We start from the raw sequence: 23902 nt of genomic DNA, 5'->3' as shown, positions 1-23902 counted from the left end.
ATGTGTGCTTCTCTGCACAAAATGGTCTAGTGTGTGGATTGTAGTTCGTCAAAATAACGTATGGTTTTCAGATGTTTTAGTCAGTTCAATAATTCCAGTCAGATGGAAAATACATGACCCCTGAGTAAGAAATACCTATCACCTTCAGGTGAGTGTTAGGAGTCACTTAAATCCGTTTTTGACTATTTTTGTGAAAAGATTGGAATAAAGTTATAAGCATGGATTAGTGAGAAAGAATGTGGGTGGATTTTCACAAAATTTCGCAAATGCAAAATCACAAAGAACGGACTGTCTAAGTAGTTTATCTAAATAAATAAAAGGTCTAAAAAAAAAAAAACAAGACACCATTTGGTTTGCAGCTGGCTCCCTTCATGCTGTTGCTCCTGTGATTGAAACATTTGTTGCCAGCAAGCATGGGCTGCTAAGTGGTATCAAGGTTGGAAAAAGTAATGGTTCAAAAACCAAGCTTTTTTTCATTATATTCTTCCTTTTAATTTAAGATTTTTTTTTTACTGACATGCCACTCAAAGGAGCCAAATTTAGAATTGCTGTATTTAGGGTCAAGCAACACCTCTGCCCTTCCCCTGTTTTTCACACCTGAGAAGATCTCACAGCACAGACTAAACCAAAGAGCGCTACCGAGTCTGTTTGTAAGGGAGGGAAAAAAATGAAGTTGTCATATTTTTCAGTCAGCTGACCAGTGGTGTGCAGCAACATGTTGGTGAGGGGTAGGGCTGAGTGCTGGTTAATCTTAAACCTTTTCTAGAATATAATGAAAAAAGGACTTTGAGCAGTTGGGAACCATTTTGAAGATTCTGAAAACATAACTTTTTAAAACTTTGCTGAACTCTGAAAGTCATATCAAGCTGGAATGCTGGCAGCTGTTTTTTAGATTCATAATTAGATTCACTAAGCCAATACTCTGCCTCCAAGTGCTAGTTTTTGGCAGTTTTTACTTTAATAAGTATGCTACAAATACCTTTATGTTTATAACATCAAAAGCTAAATGCTAAAAAATAAAAAAAAACACTGCAGGCACTTTAATGAAAAACAGATATTCTTCCCACAGAGCAAGAAAAATGGATAAAAAGCTGGTAACTTTTAGTGAGAATTTGGAATAAAACAAAGTTTGCTTGTAAAGTGAAGCGAAACTACCTCAGCTGTAGATTCAGATGTCAAGTTGATTTAGAGTAAACGTTTCCTGAGCAGAGCTTAGCTCAGATCATACCTCAGTCCTTCTCAACCATGCACATAACTGCCAACAACTGTTTATGCAAACAATTTGGCTGTTTATTCGCTGCTTGTCATTCAAACCCCAACTCTGCAAAGTTGAGCCATTTTTATCACGTGTAACCATGACTGCTACAGCTGCTCATAGTTAGGTAATGTGACCGGCTAGAAGCGTAATGATACTTCACCACATTATTGATATTTATAAAACATGTTACCCAGCTCCATTTAACACTTTTCCTGTTAAGTCAGTGTGAACAGAAAATTAAAAGCACGTTTACACGTTTCCCGTGATTTAAACTTTAAACCTTGCAGACGCAACATCAAAACTGAATGTTCACCGTTTCCGGATGTCTCAGAAATCTGACCACCGAGAGCCGGTTTGACAAATCCCTCCCAAGATACTAATAGTAATAATGGTAGTATCTGTCTCGCATCATTTGGTCAGCATCAACAGGGTGAACTACATCAAAGACGACGATATCCTTGAAAGAGGCCCCGAAACTGATATCAGTTTCGTTCAAATCCTCAGAACTGTGAAATTCAGAACAGCAACTTTAGTCATCGACTTTAAACCAGTGTGGCAATTTACAAATTACTTTAGAGTTGGAAAAGATTCCCTGCTAGGCATACGAACCCACACTGTCAGGATACATGATAGTGTTAAAGAGTCACATTTGATGTGTGATGACTACCTTGCACTGGTTTTGTTTAAAGACGGAGTTGCATACTTTCATCGCCTGCTGTTAGTTACAGGGAGCTGATGGATCGTCTGTCATCTCACTGCATCCTCCTCATCTCTTCCTGTGTTCTTTGTGGTTAGATTTGCAGTGGCAAGTTAAGTCTTAACATATTCCCACTCTGTATGCTTCACCAGCCCTGAATGCATTCTTCACTGACATCAGACATGCATGTGTTCATCCAAAAATAAAATCAAATAACAGGCTTAAAATGACACGGCAAAGCTATTTTGTTCTACCTACAAATGTTTTCTTAAACAACCAGGTGCAAATATTGTGTGGTTTATTTAAACAAATCAGTCCTCCTTAAATCCCAGAGCGCAACTCCCAACCACAGCCACAGCACAAAAGAACAACAGCAGTGAGTTGTGATTATTAGGACCACGTTATCAGCTGTCACTGCGTGACATGAATGCACACTGTGAAATTGCCCGTCTAGACTTGACGTCATATCACTATCCCCACACACACACACACACACACTCACACCAGAGGTGCCCTTCCCACCTAATCCTTATACCTGACACCAGCCGAGTAACAAATGCTTGTGGGACAAAAGATTAGCAGATTCAAATTCTCAGTGTGAAGCTAATGAAACAATCACATTAAACTTTCATGAAATAAACACAATGAAAGATGCATGCCAGATGCACATTGTTTAAAAATGAGAAAGCTAAGTTTTTTTCTTACATTTTAATCATCATTTTTGAAAAATCCAAATGTCTTCTATGAATACAAATGTTCATAGAATGAATATACTGTAGTGTTAAAATACATAAGCACACAACCTTACACTGAGAAAAATAAAGACCTCCACCTTTCAATTATGTACATTTATTTAGCCCTGGTATTTTAAAATCACCAGTACTGCAATTATAATCTGTGTAAAATACAATAATAAAAAAGTAACCAAATAATTTTTGCTTAATATTTTACTTTGTCAGGTCAATATCTATGAACTTCTAATTTGCAATGCATTACTTTCTTCTTCTATGAAGTTGTCTTAGCCACTCTTTATAGGATTTAACATACTATTCAAGAAAGACAGTTGAGTTTATAGTGTAAAGTTAAGAAATGGTGGCAAGAAGACAGTTATTCATCAGTACTTGTACTTGTCTCCAGTTAGAGAGTTAATAAGGAGTATAGCAGCTCTGATCAAAGAATTGTGACCTCCATGGCTACCATTCCTTTTGAACATGTTTGGTTCAGGAGAGTCAACACTCCTGAAATGTTAATATGTCCTTGCCTCCCTAGCTGCTCTTCTTCTGCGACATACTGTATATGTTTATATTTGACCCAGAAACTCTTAATTGCAAAGAAAATATATTGTCTGCAGATTGATTTCTCAAAATATTGTCTGATTCTTATGACAAATATATTTTCAATCCAGCTTAAGTGAAGATGTGAATAAAGAATGTTAAGCTATTATTTTGAAGTTATGTAAAATATTCACATTGTGAAATTTTTACGGTATAATAAATTCATTTTGATTTAGTAAGCAATTTATATACGTTTCTTATTGTTGGATCGTCACCTACGGGTATAAATAAAGAACTATATTAGAGCAAAATATACACTTCTGTTATGATGCTTCCAATATGTTCTCACTTTAAAACATGCATGCTGGTACACTGTATCTGGGTTCCCACATACATGTAAACAAATGGTTCTTTGCAGAGCTAAACTCTTAAACAGAGTATTTTAATAGTCAGATTATATTGGATTTTCCATCATAGAAGCTATGAAGAGTCTAAAAATTCCAAGACAAATCAAAACAGATGTAGAGTCCGGTTAGAGTCTTTATGCCACAGATCCAAGGTTGCAATGCCAGCCATTAGTTTGTAGTGTTGAAAGAAAGGGTTAGAAAGAAAAGCAGAAGATCTGTAGCAAAGAAGTCAATATTGGAAATTTTAAAAAAAATCAGAAAACCAACTGCTTTGAAGGTTTTTTTTGAAAATATCAAAAATAATATTTACGTTTTTACTTTGTATGCTGTATATCAGCATAGTTTTGAAAGGGAATTAGAAAAAATATTGTAGCAAAATGCAAGTTCAATCTAAGTCACGCTTTTGGATTGTGTCCACTATTTTATTCTTTCTAAAATAAAAAAATATATATAGCATGGGTGTGACAAAAGTTTTTAAAAAAAGCACTCTGCTTTTAAAACTCTGCTTTTCCGTACCTCAGAAACCCTTCTTTCCTCAAAGTGGGTCAGGAAAAAAAAATGCATTGAGGAATACTTTAGTATGAACTTCTTGTTCCTATACTCACTGAAATGCAAAACAACCTGCCAGCTCGCTTGCTTTACAAGATTATTGTAGTACACCGAGAGTTGAGCATCAAAATGTACAAAAACATGTCCGTTTAATCAGAAACAGTCTGAGGAGCTCATTGTGAAAACTTTTTGAACGTTATGCAACAGCGCCAACACTCTCCACTTCACATTTACGTCACGTACAAACGAAAAAAGAAGTGTGTGCAAAAGATGTCAACATTTATCTTCACACTGAAACTAAACCCAGCATTCAGTTCCAAATAAACAGTAGCCGGTAAAGCTGTCATACTCATGTGCATCATGTGCTTGCTTCTACTCTCCAATGCACACACAGCAACATAAATCCCTGAAATTTTTGTGCTCTGCGTTATTTACATGAGGAGGAGCAGAACCGTGTATATTCAGTAGGGGGCTGGCAAACAGAAAAAGAGAACCGATTTCATCTTTCTTTGCTGTGGTGGCAGCCCATACCATCATCTCTAAATCAGAACTGTCATCCGTGGAATGAGTGTTTTGCCAACCACAGTAATGTTACCACCACCAGACTAGGCTCAACTCAATCCAGTAAAACTCCTTTTGAAAACCGCCTAATGTGCTCTGTCCAAATTTGGTAGCATCCTTGTTGGTGGTCCCTGCAGTGTCTCTTTGTGTATATGCGAGTCTGAGTTTCACCCTTTCTATTCAGGAGGCTAGTTCAAGCTGAGTCTTATATAAATATCCACTGCACCTGTCATACAGTGAAAACAACACTGTTTTTTAAAACTCTGAACCAAACTAACTAATCTAATTTATCTTCCAGCTCTGGTGCTTTTCAGAGGGACCGAACTCTCTTCAGGCTTCCTTGAAAAACTGCATTTGTTTTGGTCGGGTATTTGAACCTGCATCTCCGCTTGTTAAACAGTTTCTGTGAATGCTGTACATTTCCAGGAATAACAGCGTGCAGATTGTACAACCACTTCAGAAAACCCTAACAAGGTGGGATGCATGTGCACACGTGCCTGTTCAGAATGTGGGTCTTCAATTTCTACAAAAGCTACAGACAAGCTTGCATGTGCATTTGTGATCACAGTTTATTTTGGGGACATTTCGTTTTTTGTTTTTACTTTTTTAGAAAAATAAAATTTGAATTATGACATTTTCATGCAATTCTTTTAGTTTGGCATTATTTTAGCTTAAAACCGTCTCACTACTAGCCTCCTTCCGTAAAACAGTGCTTAGGCAGTTAAATTTTCCTATTGGTTGAAAAATTATAGCTTAGTACAACGTCATCACAGAAGTTTGGCTATAAAAGCACAGCCCCCCCTGAGTTGGAGAAGCAAGGTCTGCCACGGTGACTGGCAAGCATTGACCGATAGCTTTCCTTAAGAGTTAAAAATGCACAATTTATTTGCAATGTGAACAATGAATGGAATGGGTCTCCTCTGCTCTGACTATTGGTGAAGATATGGTGTTGAACGGATAACCGTGCCAGACTGACTGCAGTCCTGACGAAGTAAGAGAGGCTGTCGTCCTGATCACAGCCTAGATAAGCATTATGAGATCTTCAATCGCTTGCGTCCTCCTGAGCAAATTTTCTTGTTTCATCAAAAGTTTTTGCCAATAGATTTGAGTCCTGATGAATTCTAGAAGGCTGGCTTAATACTACCATCTTTAGCATTGCAAGCCTTCTCAAAAGCTTTGAGAATTCTTGCAATACTCTGTCAAAGCGATGGTTGTGTTTAAAGTGACTGATGAAATTTGACGTGTAAAGTGTTGTGATGTTTTTCCTCCTCACTTGTGTATCAAATGCGGAAATTTCTTTCCGCATTTGATACACAAAGCCAGCATATTGTCTTCCTCCAAAACCTTAGAGAAGTTCCAAACTATACAGCCTTTATGTTTTCTGTTTACTGGCAAGCTGGACTGCATTCACATGGTGCTGGGAGTTCCCAGTTTGGGAGTCATTCTGACCTTTAATGTTTATATTTCTGTTGTATGTGTAAAACCACGGGGTACTTGTTATATTATGTTTTAAAAAAATTATGACCAAGTTGTTTTCTGACATGAAAGAATTTTGAAATGATTTATTTCCAGTCAGAAATGTTTTTTCTGCAATTATATTGACGCTCCTTTCATACAGGAGTGGGATTAAAAAAAATACAAAATCACCAACACCAGCGAACATGTTATCAGTGCTATTCATGATGATATTGGACAGGTAAAAATGATGTCAAAATTTCTTGATATCGGCCCAATAATTATCGTACATCCTTACTGTAAAGTTACTTAAGGAGAATGTGTTCCTTACCTCCAAGTTCTTTTACATTTAAGATGGCATTTGGAAATGGCACTGCCTTGATGCTGAAACCTGGAAACAGAAAACATATAAACAGAAAAGGTCATTTAAAATTTCCTACAAAAGAATTTTGCTACATTATTTAAAAATAAATGGTAACAATAGAAACTCACTATATAATCAAATTGGCTGAGAAGGCTGAGTGTAGATTTTTCTAATTAATTTTTTTTTCTCACAGACAAAAAAAAAAGAAAAGAAAAGAAAAAACATATCTGAGTCATAAACAAGAACCCCATTTTTGGTGGTCCAGAAAGAAAAGAGAGATTAAAAGCTAAGCAGAAAAGCATTATGTTGGGTTTATTGGAGAACAGAGTTAATATATAAAGCATTTCTCTGAGTTATGTGGTCCTTCTTTGTGGGTGTGAATGGGAAACAGAAGAGCCCAGTGATGAAACTTAGACAAGAAATAGATTTAACTTGACTCTTTTCAAAGCAACTCAAACACATGGAGGCAGAGATCCGGGAAATCAAAGACTATGATTTTCTACAAAGCTAAATGTTTTGCCAAGTTTCATTTCAGAGCAAATTACAACAGAGAGAAATATTTGAGTGAAAAGTGAGCAAAGCCACAGGAGATTTCCATCTTCATGTTTCTGCTTTCGTAAACGTTGGCAGATGCAGGAGGCAATGACAGCCAACTCTTCTTTGATAAACGTTCACTGAAATGTCTCTTCGCTAAGGTAGATAATTACCATACTTGATCTGGTGCGGGGTACCAAGCAGGAGGCACAAAGGTTCAAACCTCAGACTTATGGTTATAAGCTGCACATTTGGGAGCTGCTTTATGTTTAACTTCAACGGGACAGACTAAATTTAAGATGGGACTTCTGCAACAGCTCAACGTGGCTGCTGTCAAAGACACAGGGAGGTGGGAGGGAACATCGTCGTTCTTAAGGGACTGCATTGCATATAAGGAAAGCGACGTTCACTACCAGGAAAATGATGTGCACTAAGACAAGATCCTCCTGTCCTAGATGGACAAACAACACCAGCCTCCAAGGTGACTGAAGGAAAGAAACAAAGCTTGGGGTGGTGACATCCTGGCATATACTCCTGGAACAAACACTGGGAACGTTCTTTCCCTTGGTGGAAAGCTCTGTCATCTGTTAAAGGGAAATACATTTCCTACAAGCACCTCCCCACCCAAACAATACAATCTTTATATTCCATCAGTGCACTGTGATGTGCACTTAGCACATACCTGTTGTAGGAACGATGTTGTCAGTGCTCTCACTGCAGAGCCGTGAGAGCAGGCTGGTCTTCCCAGCTCCTGTCAGGCCGATGCACACCACATCATATTCTGGTCTAGGTGGTGGGGGTCCTTTACAGCACAGTGCCCGAAAACACTGAAATAAAGTACAGAAATTAAAGAATGTGAAGCAGGCAGTACACACTGACGGGATAGGGAGGTGCTGGTCTTATTGAGAAGAATAAATATTGTCAGTCTCGCCTCTTTACCATTTCGTACTTTTTGGTATTGGATGATTTGTGTGATACTTTTCTGGCTACAGAAAAACAGCTATCAAGTCGTAGCTCACTTTTGGGAGGTTTCATAATCTACCAGTAGTACCAATTCTGACATCAGTTAATTGTAAGTTATTAAAGAATTAACTATGATGAAGAACTAATAAGCATCAATGACTGGAAAGATGAGTAGCACTGATTTTTGCTTAATCAGGAAACTCTTCAAAAGAGAAATGAAAGGAAGGATGTTTGAAGAACCTCCAGTACAATGAGGAGCAGCTGACAGTGAATCAGGAACAGGTTCTGGTATGTTTGTTTCTCTGGTTGCCAACTGTGGTATCTCAGGCCCCCTCCGCTCCAGATCCCTCCCCTCAACAAAACTAAGACTGACACATAACTCCGGCCCCTTAATTTAACCTCAATCAAAAACTAGATTTATAAGTTGTCATATCTTAGATCGTTTTAGAATATGAGTTGTAATGCAGAAGAAGTTGGGCAGGTTTTTAATTGTGCATATAGCAACTGCACAAATAAAAAGGGTTTCAAAGTGTGGGGCTTCAGAGTGCTGTTGGGTCTGACAGTGGTGTTCAGAGTATGATGGCTAAGCTAGGAGGCTTACTGTTATTAGCAATACATGATGGTAGCAATGTTTTGTTTAGTAGGGTGTTCACTGAAGGAGGTTGTAGCACCGTGCTTCTGAAATTCTCAACAGGAAACTAAATAGAAATTCCAACTTTTGATAACATTTGTGGAGGTAACACAAAAAACAAAAAAAGTTCAAGTCTGAGAGCTCCACCATTTTAAAATCTGTTAGTGTGGTACTTCTAAAAATGTGTATTTGCTTAAGCTGTATGTGGTTATTTATGTAAGAAATATCTACCAATACATAATATAATAATACAATATATAATACTAAGCTTTAGATAATATAACTACCTAAATTACAAATTAGATTTTTTTTATAAAACTAGTAATGTGTTGTTCAGATATCACCAGGTGACTCTGAGCAAATCCAAGCACTTGACAGATTCTAAGAACAAATCAATCCATGGATGTGCCATAACCTTTTCCAGGTGTATAAAAGCAAAGCTGAAGTTATTATCTTTGGGTCTAAAGAGGAACAATCAAGAGTCAGTGCACAACATCAGTTATTATAACTAGAAGCTACTGATCAGGGCCAAAATCTGGGTGCAATGATGAACTCAGACATGAATCTTCAGAGATCCTTAAAGACAATTGCAAAGTCGTCCTATCACCTGAAGAACGTTTCTAGGGTTAGAGGACTAATGTCCCAGAAGGATCTAGATAAACTCATCCATATGTTTATTCACAAGTTGTCCCCAAAAAATGAATCAGACAGGTGCAGCTGATCCACAATTTCAATAAAACTAGGAAAATATAGCAAATCACCCCAATTATAAAGTCCTACTCTGAACCCCCTGTAGCTCAGAGAATAGACTTGTGAAAAAATATTTTTATTATTTCATAAATCGCCAAATGGATTAGCACCAAAATACATCATAGAGCTGTTGTCGTTACATCAACCTTGAAGACCACTCAAGTGTTTTGGGTCAAGTCTGCTCTACCTCCCCAGAGTCAGAACCAAAAATGGAAAAGCAGATTTTAGTTTTTATGCTCCTCAAATCTGGATCAAAACTTCCAGAAAACTGAAAAACAGCCAAAACACTGAGTTCATTTAAATAAAATCTTAAAATGCACCTGGTTTTGATTAATAATAACTGGGACATACATTAATCAATATATTTAGTGTATATTTGCTAGATAATGGAATTTTACAAAATTCCGTTTATTTTCTGTTTGTTTATTGCTTGTTTCATAATTGGTTAATGTATTATGTTCCTATGGCGTAAAGCACTTTGAACTACCTTGTTGCTGAAATGTGTTATAAACTTGACAATTTTATCAAGGGCAGTTAAATTAAATGTTCACATGATACCAAAAAGTCATAAGGAAAAATATTTACTTAATTTGTACAGATTATTATAACCTGGTGATATATACACAAGAAAAAAACCAACCATTAGGACAGATGCAGCTAAGTGGTGACCCAACATGTTTTCGTCTGCATGTTGCACCCTGTCTGACTGGGCCATTACGGTCACTGAGGGCAGACCCTGTCACTCCATGAATCACGGCCTGGGACAGAGTCCCCTGCTGTGAGACATTAGGGAGCAAACGCACTGAGAACCGTGAATGAGATCCTTAAACTTGTGTGTGAAGAGATCAGTATCCAAAACTAAAGAGAGATCTCTTTTATTAGCAAGACAGGAACCGGTCTGGACAAGGCAGAGCAGACACACACACACACACTGCAGCCCATCCATCTCGTAGATCACATTTCAGGTGGAACATCAACACAGGTTTTTTACTGCTCATGTCAGCAGATGACCCTGTTCTACCAAAGACTGTAACAAGAAGAAAAACCAATAAGGGCACATGAACTTCTGTGCACGTAAAAATTGATGTGATGGTACTTGTGTAGTAGTATTAAGGATAATTTTACCATAAATTTGCTAATATCTGTCCATCTGTCTCCAGGGCCACATAGGGGTTCTTGTCCATGACCAGTAGTCACTATATATTAGGCAAATATAGAAAAAAACTTAGCATGCACATCTTTACTTTGTTTGATCAGTATGATATTTTGGAAAATGCACAATCTCGATTTCAGATAAATGTGGTATGCAGAAGGCGGCAACAGTTCAACAGCAACCGTGTTCCAACCCTCGGTTCTCCATCATACCCCTCAAAATATCAGCACCCACCAGGGTCAGTTTTCAGGGCTGCTGTTTGATGGGGATGTGGGGAATCTGCTTCAGCAGAACCAGACGTCGGCGGAGGAACCCGACCCCCCGACTCCTCCGTGAACCCACGCGTCTGCTTAAACAGGAAACATTCTCCTGTTCCAGAAAACGGGTAAGATCAGAAACACACGCATGTCAGATGGGCGAGCACATGTACAAACTTGGTTTAATTAGGTCCTTCTACTCTGTTCGTTGTTCACCTCTTAGTGTCACCCCCTTTCTTTGCAGCTACATGTTACAGGCTTCCGTGGAAGATTAAATCAACTTCTCTGCTGTCACTTTTGTGAGCCAAAAGTTAATGTTAATGTGGAAAAAGATGGTAGGTGTATAGTAAGCTATATGACTTATTTATCCACCCTCCTTCGAGTGTAAATCACAACAAAGGCAACAAAGAAGGTTGCGGCCTTACTGGCTGCGTGGGAGGAAACAGAGAGGATTTCACAACAGTAACTAAAGGAGCTTCCAGGGCCTGACCCTGGGGTCCTCATGAACACAGTGGCCCCTGTGAGAGAAAGAGATGGCAGCTCCCACCTCTGGCCTTCTTTGACAGCACAAGATTGACGAGGAGAGCTGCTCAAAAGCCTCAAAGGGGAAAAATAAATATGTCGAAAGGCTTTTGCTTACCTCAAGGCTTGCCCCTGCCCCGTCACCCCCACAGTTGATGATTTGAGAGGCAGTGTGCTGTGTCACTGAGACAGAGAGCTCAAATCAGTCTGGCCCGTAACTACCCCCATAAATCTCCAAGTCATCCAGACAAACAGCTGAGATTATATGCAATGTGTACACTGCCTTGAAAAAGTACACAAGCCCCTGAAGCTTTCAGATGTTTTTGTCTTTTCACAACCACCAATGGATTTCATTCAGTCAAAAAACTTTCAGAAGCTTTGAACATCTCGTGGAATATTCTTAAATCATCTATATCAAAATTAAAAGAGAATACCATTATTGCAAAACTACCGAGACATAGCTGATATGCTAGGTAAGGAGAGAATTTATCAGAGAAGCAGCCAAGAGGTCAATTTTAACAATAGAGGAAGTGCAGAGATCCCCAGTTCATACCTCTCATTTTGGGACAAAGTCCTAAAATGTCCTCTATGCAGTTTGCCAACAAGCCATGTAGGGGAAATGGTAAAATGGGTGGAAGAAGGTGCTCTTCTCAGATGGGACCAAAAATAGCCTACACTGAAAACACACTATGTGGAACGGAAATATTACACTACTCGTAAAGCCTGAAGAAACAATCCCCACCATTAAATGTGGTGTAAGCCTCCTGCTGTGGCGATGCTTTTCTTAGTAGTTCCAGAGAAGTTGGTCAGAGTTGATGGGAAAACAGATAGAGCTAAATACAAGGTAATGCTAAAAAGAAAATGTTAGAGACTGAACAACACTTGAAACAGAGGTTTAACATCTCTGCAGAATAACCCAAAAGTTATGGCCAGAGCTAAAATAGAAACATTTAAACTGGAGTTTTTTTCATGAGCCTAAACACTATTGAGATTCTGATGAAAGACTTAAAATTTCATGTTCATAATCAAATCTAATTGAATATGAAGCTTTTGGCAAAGAATAAAACATTTCTGTGTCTAAATGTGCAGTTGAATTTGCTTCAAAAGTCAAAGCTGATTAAAAGGGGAAGCCACACTTCTCATAAGTGTTTTATTTTTATTAAAATACATTAAATGTGGGCAAAAAAACATATAATTTTCTTTCATTTAACAATGTGTGCAACATTTTGTTAGTCTATTATGTGAAATCGAAAAAAAATGAATTTGCATTGCCAAAAGTAAATGATTTAGCTGAAAATCAAGTGCCTTTACTGAAGCTATTATCAAACCCTTGTAAAAGCAAGAGAGTGCAATAAAGAGTTTAGCTGCAACCAGGCAGCTAAAACAACTCCACATATAAAAAGTCTGCCATCCCTAGACATTATTGATTAGCTGCCTCTTGTGGATTTGTTTCACCCGTACTTCCCTGAAAGACCTGCTGAGACATTACCTCACTGTTGTGGAAGCTTATTCGCTAGACTTAATGAAAATGAGAATCATATTGTTTAGGCCAAAAGCAAAGTGTTTTCTACTCCTTTATATTCTGAATGAAATTGATGCATAGCTGACAAACGAAAAATGAGCTCTTGGGTTCCAAGACATTTAATGGGTGATATAACTGAGCTTGCTGGCAATGAATCAGAGATCAAGTGGACGCTGATTTTATTAAGACATGGCAATGCTTCAACAATGGAGAACCTACTACCTAAAAAAGAAAGACACAGATGGCATGAGCACTGTTGTTACTTGTCTCTTGGCTACCGCCACTGATGTCTTTCAATCATGGTGGAGTCCTGTGAACTCAAGTCTGTCAATACAAAAGTGGCTAACGTACATTATTCCACAAATATTTCCAAAGTAAATCAACTTAAGAACTTTAGAAAAAGGGTTCACATGAAGTCAATTAATTGCCATCCATCATCGTGAAAATTCATTGGCTGCAGTTGGACAGGCTCTTTTAGAGAAAACCACTCTGTATTTTTAGAGGTAATAAATGTGGGTTAGAGGGAAACCACAATCACCAAAGCAGCAGTCTAGTTCATGTTTCACTCTCATATTCTGTGGCTGGAATCGAGACACCACAGGACAGGAATAAAGGCAGAGGCATGATGACAGCATGTTCCAAACTGAGGAACTCCTAACAAGCTCCCAGGTTGTGTGGACTGTGTTTTCCCTGCCTCTGTTGAAGCGCGACATCTACTAATACTGCTGGCAACCACAGGAAACCTCCTATTAAAAAAAAAAACAAAGCACTTCAGACAATTAGAATCATTCACTAATAAGTTTATTCAGATGTTTGGCAAACCTTATCCAAACTAATCAAAATATCAACCCATATTTTCTGGGTGAGTATGATTTTATACCTTGAGTTGTGGGAGTTGGCATTTAACTAAAAATCCACATCAGAAGATCTGTGATTGCAAATTACCTTTGAATATGAACAATAACAATAATAAGACACAATGAGAAGGAGAAACAGAAATTTTGGTAAACAATTTTACTTGTTATTGCATGGTTTTAAGCAACAAACACTAGGTTTGCTTGATTGGCTCCGAGTGGCTATAGGTACGTCAAAGTGTTTCTGCTATTCCTTATATGATCTCTTACATAAATGTGGTTTGGTGATTGGCTGACAGGTTGGCAAGATGATAACCAGCATGGTAGACTTGACCCAACCCAACCTGTGTGGTTGGGTTGGGTCCTTAACTGACCTTTTGTCTGGAATGGTGATGCTTGGTCAGTTAGTTGGATGACTGATTAGCTAGTTGACTGGTTGGTAATTTGGTAAGCTGGTTGAATTAGCCACATAGTTAACCAATTAACCAGTCAGTTAGATGAATACACTTTGATGTCTCTTTATTAATTGTTATAATTCAAACTACTACCCTATTCCCAAAAATGACACTTTTTCTGTCAGTGTTTGCTGCATACAGTATGTTAAAATAAAACAAAGTTTACACAAATAAGTTTCAACAGATGTTAGAAAGAAAAATAAAATCAGTAGGTCAGACCGTAAAAACAAAGCTTTACACATAACAGATTCATAGATAAAGAGTTTTCTGAATAAAGATGATAAAATTTCCAATAAACATGATGTGCATCAATCCATAAAAAGTTGAATCTTTCTTAGGAAATTATTTCCCACATACAAGGAAGATGTCACATGTGTTGATGAACTTAAATTGGTTGCATTTAGTTCTCATTGTGGAAACAAAGCTAACGAATCCAAACAACTTCATAAGAACCAAAGACAATCCCTAAGAACACAACAAAAAGCAAACAGATGTTTCCTTGCTGGACGTGCCTTCCTGACAACAGAGGAAAGAAGAGACGAAGACATTAAAAAAAAAAGAGGACATCTAAGACACTGGCCCGAGTACACATGGCCACTACAGCCAGACAGACACAAGACACTGATGGGCGAGCAGGACGTTTTTATTTTTCCAGACCAAGTGTCGGGACAACACTTGCGTGCAGGGCTCACTCTTGACCTTTGCAAATGACAGTCCTTTATATGGGCCTCCCAGCGGAGGAGCAGCGCTAACAGCTATGTGTGTAATACACACCATCCACAGTCATAACACGGGTGTGCGGCAAAGGAGGACATACAGGAAAGTAGGCTATCAGGGATGAAGGAAAACGTTGAAGGGGGTGAGGGGGGGCCAGGAGAGGTAGAGAGAGAGCAAGATGGAAAGAGGGGGGAGGATGGATGGCAACATTCATTCATCCTCAGTCAGCCCCCAACAACCTCCCACCCCCTTCAGTTGTTGTTGTTATTTGCCGCTTTGAAGCCAGTTCGAGGTAGGGGGAGTGAATGGTGGGACACAGTATGGTTACAGTGAGTGAAGGGGGTGGGAGTCGGGGAGACTATGCATGCCATTCTCGTTAAGGGGTGAGAGAGGTATGGTAGACACTCTGGACTCTTCCCATGTTTTCAACCAGACTGGATCTCTGCCATACATTTTATTGTCATTAGCAGATCTGCAGGTTTGGTTTCTAAAATCCTCAATGCATTTTTTATATAAACCACTGTTACAATCATTGCCCGCCTGAAAGGAGAATTTCCCTGAGGGTGGAGAAAAAAAATTACACAGAGGGCATTGTGCTTGTTACTACAGGCACGACAGACTGTTTTCTTAACATCCCGACAGCAGAATAAATAACACAAAAAGTGGATTTGGCATTGATAAACTCCGACGTGACTTTAACTGTAGCTGAAGGTGATGAAATTCAAGATTTACTTCGATTCAACTAAACAAAACAAAATGGAAAAAAAAACAAAAAAACGCTAGGGACACCAAACAGGTGGCATTCATTACCCAGAACATCAAAAATAGATCACCTCCACAAATGCACAAATACATAAAGCAGCTATATTCATAATTTTATAATGTAGTGATATCTCCGTCTGCAGCAACTCCAACATCCATCTGGTGCAGCAGGCGGAATCTAACCCAAGGTCCATAACGTGTGCTTGTCTGTGTTCAGAAAAGGGAAAACCCAGCTTTAAAACTGCTTTGCAGGCATATCATCTTTTCATTCTAAAGCAAGATGTATCTCACCCCCCCCCCCACACACACACACTCCCTCCTTCCCTATCAACCCCTGCAAACCAATTCATTCATCCCACTTCTGTCTGTCTGGCCCTCATTTCAGAGCTCCAACACTTTTGCCCTGACGCTAAGGTGTCTGGACAAGGAGACAAGCTTGAACACACACAAGCACACGCACACACACCGCCCTAAAGTGAAGTTAGAGCGCCCCCAGCTTTTTGACGAAACACACTGCATGAACTAAGCTGAAGAAACAGAAGCAATGTTTTATCTTAATAAAAAGTGAAAGAAAATAAAACATATATTATTGCATTTTCTTTGTACTATTCTTTCTTTATACACTGAATACAAAGTCTTCCAGAAAATAAAAGAAAAGTACAACAGGAATCAACTTTAGACAAGAAAAATTAAAAAAAAAATAAAAAAAGACAACTGCCACTTCTATCAAATAAATATATCATCACCACATTAGTATGGATAAAAAAAGTTGTTGTCACTGGCAATCTAAAATCTTCATCTCATTTTAAATGTCAAAAAAAAGGCATGTTTATATTGTGGATAATTCGACCAACAGGCTGGAGCTTCCTGTTTCTATAAGCAGTCCCAGGGTTAGCCCTCTCCTATCTCGGCCAACATGGTAGCTTGTGACCCTGTGTGGCTGATGAGGAGGCCAGATCAAAGGCAGAGAGGGAGCCTTGGAAAAACACTTGGGCTGAGAATGGACGGGATATCTGTCAGGAAGCCTTTCCCACTGGGCTCACAAGTGCTAGAGCCCAGAGATCGGGTTACCACCCCAAAAATGCCGACTTGAAAGTGGGGCTACGCTCTAATCCACATACATCGGACTATATTTGTCCTCTACTTGCACTCCACCACCAATCATATATTCCCCTCCTTCCCCCTCATGCTCCTCCAACGCTGCCCATCTTTGAGCCACTGCCAAACCACAACAAAGTAGCTCGTCCACAAGTCCTCTCTGCACTCTGCTCCCAAACCCTTCACCCCCCGGCCCTCAGAAAAAGAAAAACGCTCATGCTTCATCACAGAGGATTAACAGGAAACTCTGACACAACCTATTGTGGAGGAGATACAGGGGGCTTGGGTGGTTTTGCCACCCCAAGAGGGTCTTTATCTATTCTCTTCCACAGGGTTTGAGATGTTTTCAGAAAAGGGTCCTAGCTTCATGCCCTGAGCTTCCTTACCAACCGCACAGTCCTAAACACACAAGCACCTCTATAACTTTCAGCTCCACAGACAAGGGACAGATGCTGGCAGTAGCATACCGTGTCTAAGAAAAGAAGGACGCAGAGATAAAGACGCTGGAGCAGCGGATGGTGCATTTTTTTGAAGTCTGTAAGATAATGGGAGTATTTGAGACAAGGACGATACGTGTGTGTGTGTGCGCGTGTGTGTGTGTGTGTGTGTGTGTGTGTGTGTGTGTGTGCGCGCGCGCGCATGGCAGTGGGGTGGGGGTGGCTGTCAGTGCTGTAAATCTGGATGTCAATAACAGGAAGACTGTTGCAGGACCATTACCATAAATCTGACAAACGCCAAGTTGATGGGAGGCTGTATCTGTCTGGTAAGGGACCAGTCTAGACGCTCCTATTGAGGGGTCCAGCAGTGTAGCCTTGTTAGTTTGCTGCACCATCTGGATGTGGCAGTAAGTGCCCGCTGCTACAGTTCACACACACTCACACACCCTTCTCAATACCACAGCAATAGTAGTATTTCTGGGTCTTTGCCCAGACTTTTTATAGTCCAATGTAAGAATTTTCAAAAAGCTATTAAGTAAAATCAAGTTCCTGTAAATCATTTGGAATTTGGTCAACACAGCTGTGGAAAAACTAGCTGTATAGAACAAGGGTGTCCAATTTCAGTCTTCAAGAATCCATGTCCTTAAAAAAAATGAATGATTAATTGATGGTTCATTACCAGAGATCTTGCAGAGTTTGTTGCTGAGGACGTAATTTGGCCATTACTACAGCTGCATCTGAGCAGGGGGTTTCCAACTCCAGTCCTTAAGAACCAGGTATTGAAATATATAACACTGTAAACTAGTGATATCTAAATATAATATTACAAATAAATCATCTCCTAAATAAATTAGGTTTCTTATACAATCCCAGACCCGATCATAGTGTTTTTAAATTATCACCATCAGTCTCTGTCAAAACTCATCTCCTGATATCTGTTTTTAGATTTGCTTTCTGTGATTTGTCTGGCTATGCCTCGTCTTGTTTGATCACTTTTTGAACACATGTAGACTATTTTCATGTACACATCTAACAAAACCAAGTAATAGGCTGTCAAATATATTTGAAGATCTAACAAATCTGGGATTTCCCTCAACAATCTACTGTATGTGGTTTGAATCCCTTACAATGACATTCATTGAATGAGAGACTGTATTGACTGCTGGAGCTCCCTGTGTCATGTGACTCGCCCTACTTATCCTCCGATAACATCAGCTGTCCCTGGTGAATGATGCAAAGACTTATGAAACTTTATATTCAATTTCGGAAAACAAAAAAGGGAGCTTTTTGCAGTGCTTTCTGGAGGACCACAATGTATCAATACAAATATCACAAACAACATATGTAAAATAAAATTTGGATGTAAATATACTACTCTGATTAGAGATTATTTAAAACAGTTCAGAATTTGTGAAATCTTTACTCCATTTGCTAGACAAATCGTAAGTTTTCCCACACATACTGCTGTGAAATATAGTCTTGTTCTCATACATTTCATGCGTCATCTTGTCCCATGAGTTGGATGTAACAGCAGATAGTCTTGTCAGTGTTTGTATAATTAGCTTACATTTATTTCACCAGAGAATGTATGACAGACAGTGGATTATAATCCTAACTGTGCTTTCTAAACACAATTTCACTAAAATATTACAGCAATTTAATATAATAAGACCACAAAATCTTGTGGTCTTAAGACCACAAAATCTTGTTGCACTCCTAAAATTTTGTCCAGATTATGGCAAATAAACTAACCATACACAAAGACAGTACTAAATACAAAAACAGTCTTAAAACTGCAAAGTGAGATGACATGCGATAGCAGAATGGCATGTTGTCTTCTGTAATCTATTAACCATAACTTAAGCAGCCATGAGCCACATAAGGTCTCCAAATTCTGCATGTCTACAAGGATATGAACTGATGATGACATGATATGGGAAACAGGATAATGTTACAGAGGCCAATTTGGCATCCAAAAAGAGAATAAATGATATGGATCAAAGAAATGCACAAAACTTTGCAGTGTCAGATGTTTTTTAAAGTATCTCACTTTGAAGTTTATTCAGATTCAAAACTGCTGTCACAGGCTTAAATGTGTTCTTCTTATACAACAGGGTTTGCATAACAAAATAACTTTTTCTTGCAACAAAGCCATATGAGTTCACCTGAAGAGAAACTGGGTCTGATCCAAGACTTCAACCAGAACTGTGTGGGTTCTACATCGACTCCCCTTCAGTGAGGCCATGAGGGGGTCAAAGCAAAGCCTGGGGGCTTTCATGATGGTTTATTACTTTCCCTTTTTTTTTTTTTTACAGAATTGCTCAAGTGTACCCTCATCAACAAAGTTCATAACCTTCTATCTCCCACACTATTGAGACTGAAATGTTAATTGTCCAAAAAAAATTAAAAAAAAAAACCCAAAGAGAAACAATGCTGTTTGCCAATGTATGAAAATAAGTCACACAGATGGAGGTCACTGGACAGTAGGCTAAATATTAAGCAGGTTTTAATGTGCATGACAAAGAAAGCAATCAAACAAGAAGCATATCCACTTACATTCCGCTCAAATTCAGAGGCCAGATCCTGTCAAAACAAGCAACCACAACAACCCTTTTAGTCTTGACCAGTACATGTATCCCAACTAGAAGCTATTGTGTTTTCTGACATTTCCTGGAAAATTATTACAGACAGAAAATAAGAACAGCAGCATTAAGCATTTGAGAGCTCTAAGTTGCCATACAACAGATATTAGCACCTGCTACAGAATTGCTACCTTACTGCAGCAATTTCCCGCCAACCACATCACTTAACGTCTAGCACAACTCACTTGAACATGCAGGGTGCTTGAACATTAGAGGGACACTAATGGCTCAATTTATAGTTAAGCTCATAATTGTTCATATCGCTGGCAAAGTAAGATTTTAGATCATTTTCATTCAAAGAAGTAGTTTATTTTTGAAAGTAAATGAGAGGTGTCTCTCTTAAGCATTAAAACATTACAAAAAAGAGAACAAGTTTATAATATTTGCATTAATGAATTATGTGTCTTTTTATTTTGAAAAAAGGCCATTGCTAAGCTTATATATACTTTTTCCTATTTATAATAGAAAATCTTTGTGCATGCTTGCACTGGTATTTTGATAATTTATCTTTGGTGATGAGCTCTAATTCTTTGAGGTTGGAAGGCCTCTTTCCTAACACACTATTATTTAGATACCTCCTCAGATTCTCTGACGGATTTTAGTCGGGACTCTGACTGAGCTCCTCTAAAAGCTTAATGTTGCCCCTGTTAAAAAGAAAAATGTTGGTTAAATTAAAAGACCAAATGAGACATAATTCTGTCAGGCATATAAATAGTTTTGGGCTTAACTGTACCTGCATTAAAATATCTTCCCAGTTAGTCAGTTGGACCTTGAACAGGATCAAATAAATAAATAAAATAAGATTCTGATGTCACAGCAGGACAATGTACCAGGTTTAGCCTTAGTAAATTGACTTAATTCCACACCCTTGACCCCAATTACGAATGCAATGTTCAGAACAAGAGCCCATCAGGAAACACATATAACTTGAAGATGTGACATGACTTAATACTCAATAAATTACCCATCATATCCTCACATTTATACCCACCAAATGTGTTTTCAGTACATCAGCATACATAGCAAGATAGACAAGGACAGCAGCAGCTTACAAGAAAGCAGAAATCTGAGATAATGAAAAGGCATCTGCACTCAGACAGGAAGACCTTTACTCAATGAGACAGCCAGAGGGTAGATAAGATGGCAAATAGAACTGAGGGGTTCAAGGAGTACCCCTTGGGAATGTTGAAATGTGTACATTTTAAAATTGGGACAGGCAATTTGCTTGCTAACATTAGCATGCGGCTGCAGCAAAAACTTTCATGGGGACAGTGTAGGGCAAAAAGATGTTTTGCTGCACACATACAAGGGATCAAAGCTTGAGGGGCCCCCTTTTGAAGGCCCTGAAACTAGTGTGCATGAACCAAAGCGGGGGAGTGTGAGGGGCCTCATCTCACAGACATAATAAGGATAAGTGGGTGGGGAGGGTACTGTCTCACTTGCATCATTTGTAGCCCATTTTCATACAGAATGAATCTACTGACAGCTAACTAAATAGAAAAAAAATTGTCATACAACTCTCTTTCCTCAGAAACATGTACTGAAGGATCTCCTCATCTGCTATAATTCAAAAATGAAAAGTAAATGATGAAAATCTTCAAACCCATAAATCTGTTTCTTTAGACCGCATAAAGATATGGGCTGATTAGAAAAAACACTAAGCCATATTATTTGCAAATATATATATATATATATATATATATATGCTTATATATGAAACGTACATATTTATATATAAATAAATCTGAGATGAGAAGCTGATTGTCCATATTATTGACTAAAGTCCGTTTTTTTTTACCAGTAGGGGCTTTTATTAATAGTTACCAAAAAAGAAATAGGTAGAGTGAGAAGGGTGAATGATATGTAACAAAGAAATCAAACTCAATGGGAGGAATCCCTGATGGAGCATTGAAGGAAGATGAGAAGTAAGTGGAACTGTGAAGGAAGGCATTGGCCATGCTATGGCATACCTTACTGACCCATGAAACTTCATATAAACTCTTTACCTCAAACCCCTTTAAATATATGCTTAGCAGTAGGTTTGTACAATACTCGAAAATTAAGTAGAGATATTGGTGATTCGTACAGCATTACATTTAGTGTCTTGGGTATGATTACCTGCATCAGATGTTGGCATGTAATGCAGCTAGACTCCATTCAACAGACTGTATTTTATGCAAAGTATGTATTCATGTATTAACCTGTACACTGATATTATGGTGATACTTTGAGTCAATGTATTGTCAAAAATGAAACTCTACATTCTCAACCTTTCTCTTTTAATCAGGAAACGTAAGCACTTTAAAAAAATAGAACAAAAAAAAGCATCATCTGCGTTACTTGCAAGCCATAATTCATTTGCAAATGCACATCGGTTCTGAGGTGAAAGTGAAATGAGTACCCTACATTTTTATTATCTGAGATAAATAAGATTTGAAGCTTTGAGATATTAGAAGATTTTCTGTTTCTTTTCGGACAGGTTTGTTTTTGAACTCCAGTACACTAGAGTGCTGTTATTCATTAGCTGAGTTCACTAAGGGGTCTGTATAGAGTGTTGAATAAAAGAAGAAAACTAAAAAATATTTTTAAAAAATACAGCGAGCTAAGAATAAATAAAATAAAATTTAAATAAACTAGAGAGCCAACAGGACATGAACATATTAACAAACTCCATGAAGGAAAAATCTTGCAAAGATGGTAGAAAGTTTGGAAAGAGTTAACTGTGTCACACATCAGTCATATTGACCAGTATCTCATTCTGATTCCATTGTGCTTGTGCTCTTCCAGAATACTGTATTCATGCTTTAGATATTTATCAGAAAGTGTTGCTCATTCCAGTAGAGCTTTCTTCAGAATCTCAGGTCATTCTGTCCCAAAACCTTTTCCACTGAGACAGAATCTAAGACTTGAAAGAATTGAAGCACATTTGTTGGACGTTAACCAGACACATAGTTTTAACCTTTGCTGAAGAACCTTCAGCTTCATTCCCAGGGACTGGCTGAGTAAAAGGGTCAATCTCTTTAATAGGCCTTCATTAAGCACAGTTAGTGTCAACAGTTAATTATGGAAATTAGGAGACCCCTCTTGTAGGTTCCTTTCATTGTGGCCTCACGCAAAAAAAAACACGCCATACTGCGAGACCATAAACACTGCGCACAGCCCATCCCACATGTCAGTCTAGCACTCCTCCCCTCCTCACTCATTTAAAGATCCAAATTGGAGGTTTATGGTTCTGATACTTGAACCTCTGTTCAAAAATACATCTTTTTAAAATAAATGACTTTATAAAATGTTCAACTTTGTGTGTGTTGGCTGCTTGGGATCTGAAGAGGATGGAGACCCCTGAGCAGAAGGTATCAAAGTTGCTAAAATGTGAAGAACAAATCAGCACTAAAACAGCCAATTAAGCAAAGCCTGAGTAGTTTAACAATGACAACTCACTTCTCAATATTTAAAACCTCGGTGTGGAAGTTTTAAGGCCTTGGAAATCATTGGGTATTATCAATCACATACTCTAGGACCTTTTAATATATGGTTGGTTGATTGTAGAGTAAAACACACACACCCTCACACACACGCCAACACCCCCCGACAGGTCAGAGATAAAATTCTGGAGATATTTAAAGCCGAGTTAGGTTAAAAGACAATATCCACAGCTTTGAACATCTCACAAAATGGAGCGCTCTCCAACCAGTATTCCAAAATGTGGAAAGAGGAGGGCACAACCTCTTTTTTTCGCTTGTACAGAAGGCATTGATGAAAGTAACAGCCAAGAAGCAGTGGTGGCAGAATCTGTCAATAGAAAAAACTCAAGTATTTTACCCCACTAAGCTGACCTTTATGAGAAAGTGGCAAGAGGGAAAAAAAATGTTTTTAGTTTTTTTTTGTCTCACTTCTTAAGTTTTATTGACTGGAGTAAGAACAGAAAATGCGGAGAGAGAAAATAAAGGAAGGCATGCAACAAAGATCCCACTGACAGGAATCGAACCACGGGTGGCTGCGTTGAGAACTAATAGCCTGCATACATGGGGCGCCCACGA

At 38.5% G+C, this 23902-nt stretch overlaps 1 protein-coding gene and 1 long non-coding RNA gene across 4 annotated transcripts in view; both read right to left on the bottom strand.

Annotated features, from left to right (window-relative positions):
* LOC114154377 (ADP-ribosylation factor-like protein 15) overlaps window positions 1-23902 on the bottom strand; it is a 106646-nt gene that overhangs the window by 58743 nt on the left and 24001 nt on the right. For all 3 annotated transcript variants that reach the window (XM_028033426.1, XM_028033427.1, XM_028033425.1), the window contains exons 2-3: window positions 7782-7926; window positions 6533-6592 (exon numbers count right to left, since the gene is read on the bottom strand). In XM_028033426.1, coding sequence (XP_027889227.1) covers window positions 6533-6592; window positions 7782-7926 — 205 coding nt within the window. The remainder of the gene's footprint in view (window positions 1-6532; window positions 6593-7781; window positions 7927-23902) is intronic.
* LOC114154378 (uncharacterized) lies at window positions 10259-11151 on the bottom strand. Its single transcript, XR_003597558.1, has 3 exons — window positions 10831-11151; window positions 10569-10639; window positions 10259-10470 (listed from the first exon to the last, which is right to left on the bottom strand). It is a non-coding gene; the product is annotated as an uncharacterized LOC114154378 (long non-coding RNA).

The sequence above is a fragment of the Xiphophorus couchianus genome, chromosome 12 (genome assembly GCF_001444195.1).
Source record: "Xiphophorus couchianus chromosome 12, X_couchianus-1.0, whole genome shotgun sequence".
Lineage (NCBI taxonomy): Eukaryota > Metazoa > Chordata > Actinopteri > Cyprinodontiformes > Poeciliidae > Xiphophorus > Xiphophorus couchianus.
This window is presented reverse-complemented; position numbering and strand designations above follow the sequence as displayed.